General features: G+C 35.8%; 1 protein-coding gene across 1 annotated transcript in view; it reads left to right on the plus strand.

The window, feature by feature from the left end:
* The window catches only part of LOC106103334 (sorting nexin-25), an 11351-nt gene that overhangs the window by 8443 nt on the left and 1104 nt on the right, over positions 1 to 1804 (plus strand). The window contains exons 10-12 of the mRNA XM_013283072.1: positions 560 to 588; positions 1198 to 1348; positions 1712 to 1802. Coding sequence (XP_013138526.1) covers positions 560 to 588; positions 1198 to 1348; positions 1712 to 1802 — 271 coding nt within the window. The remainder of the gene's footprint in view (positions 1 to 559; positions 589 to 1197; positions 1349 to 1711; positions 1803 to 1804) is intronic.

Here is a 1804-nt window from a genome sequence, read left to right on the forward strand (position 1 = left end):
TGATATATAATCACTTAAATACTTCATTTATGTACAGTCGGGGCAACTCGCGGTGGATCACCTTAAAAGTTACAATGTTTTGAATATTTTAAAACGATACGCGGAACAAAAAATTACAAACGGTATTAAAAAGTAACAAAAATCGCCTAACTAATGGTGAATGTATTTTAAAATGGACCCAGTAATTTTTAGTTGAATCGAATACATACAAAAATACAAATATTTCCTCTTTAATTATAAAGATGATAATATTAATTAGTACAGGTTAAACGCAGCATTTCACCGTCAAGGCACTTTTTATTATCATAATTGTCTTTGATAAAACTTGCTACAATATAAAAACTGAATTGTTGATATAAAAAAATTTATATTTACATGAGATGACATTTATATGTAAACGCGTCATATAAACTACACCCACGAAATCTGCGATGGATCAAGTAGTTTTGGCACTTTATTCCGTATATTTATAGCGTAAATGCGTCTGACCGCGTAAGTGATAGACATAGAAATATTTTAACAAGTTGATTGGCGTTTTAATTAAAAACTCTTGGTCTAGATTTAATTTAAATTTTACGCCTGTTGCACGTAAATTGAACTAAACGTTAATTAGACGTTAAAATATTTAAAATAGCAAAGTATTTAGTACAGTTAGGACAATTATGTACACAATTTATAGCTGGAAAATAGCACAGGCTAATTAAAAACACAAAAAGTGACAAAGGACAATGTTGCCATTGAACACGACTATTCTTTCCACGATCTCGTGCAGTAGATATTGTTAAAAATGTAAAATAAAGGTCGACGCTTACAGAGGCTCAAGAAGAAAACATTTTGAAGGGATTTTTTTTATTTATGTATCAACAAATTTATGTAAGTTTTCTTCAGCGCCTCTATGAAACGTTACACTTAAGATAAGAACCTTACGATCACAAACTTAATTTTATCTTACTGTAAACTTTGATGACCCATAAGACGTTAACGTATTTCTTCTCGCCAACAAATTTTAAAGTTCGATAACAACCGAAATATTCTTCACTAGTTAAGGTGAAAATAAAGTTGATGCTAGCATGTCCTTAGTTACTTTACAATCCCCATCAAATTTTCTTATTTGTATCTCAAAAAATCGAGTAGAGGTACTGCATTATCTTTGCGCATATGCGGCGTGTAATGAGCGATGACCTTTATGGTGGTCAGGCGCGGGCGGCATGTCCGAGGAGCGCGACAGCGTGGCGGAGCCGCTGTACGCGCTGCTCAGCGAAGTTTTCGACATGCGCGGAGTATTCCGCTGGCTGCGGAAGACCCTCGTCACCTTTGTGCAGATCACATACGGCAGGACCATTAATAGGTAACAATATTTACAGTAAAAAAACTGACATCACTCCTATCTATGATACTCGAGTAATGCGTGGTTTACGCTTGGCCAAACCAGTTGGTTAGTAGCGCTCTGATTGGACAGTCAATTGGCAGAGTGTGTACACTAACAGGCGCCAATGACTATCGCTTGCTGTCGCAACTGTTATACTGTACAGGCCCAGTGTAAACTGGGCATAATAATTTAATCAAATAACACTTTCGTCTTTAACGTTTTGTGATAGGATAGTTAAACAAAAAGTTTGGCGTAGAAAGAAGTTCAATCAATTATGTTTTGGTGTATATTTAAGAAAATGTGTGTAAATTTGTATGAAATTAATAAAAATAATGTTGATAGACAAATAAAGGAGACGATATCGTGGCTGTTCAGCGAGCACATGCTGCACTACTACACGGGCGTGGTGCTCAAGTCGTGGTGGCCGGGCGGCGT

This window comes from Papilio polytes, unplaced genomic scaffold, assembly GCF_000836215.1.
Source record: "Papilio polytes unplaced genomic scaffold, Ppol_1.0 DF823823.1, whole genome shotgun sequence".
In the NCBI taxonomy this organism is placed as follows: Eukaryota; Metazoa; Arthropoda; class Insecta; order Lepidoptera; family Papilionidae; genus Papilio; species Papilio polytes.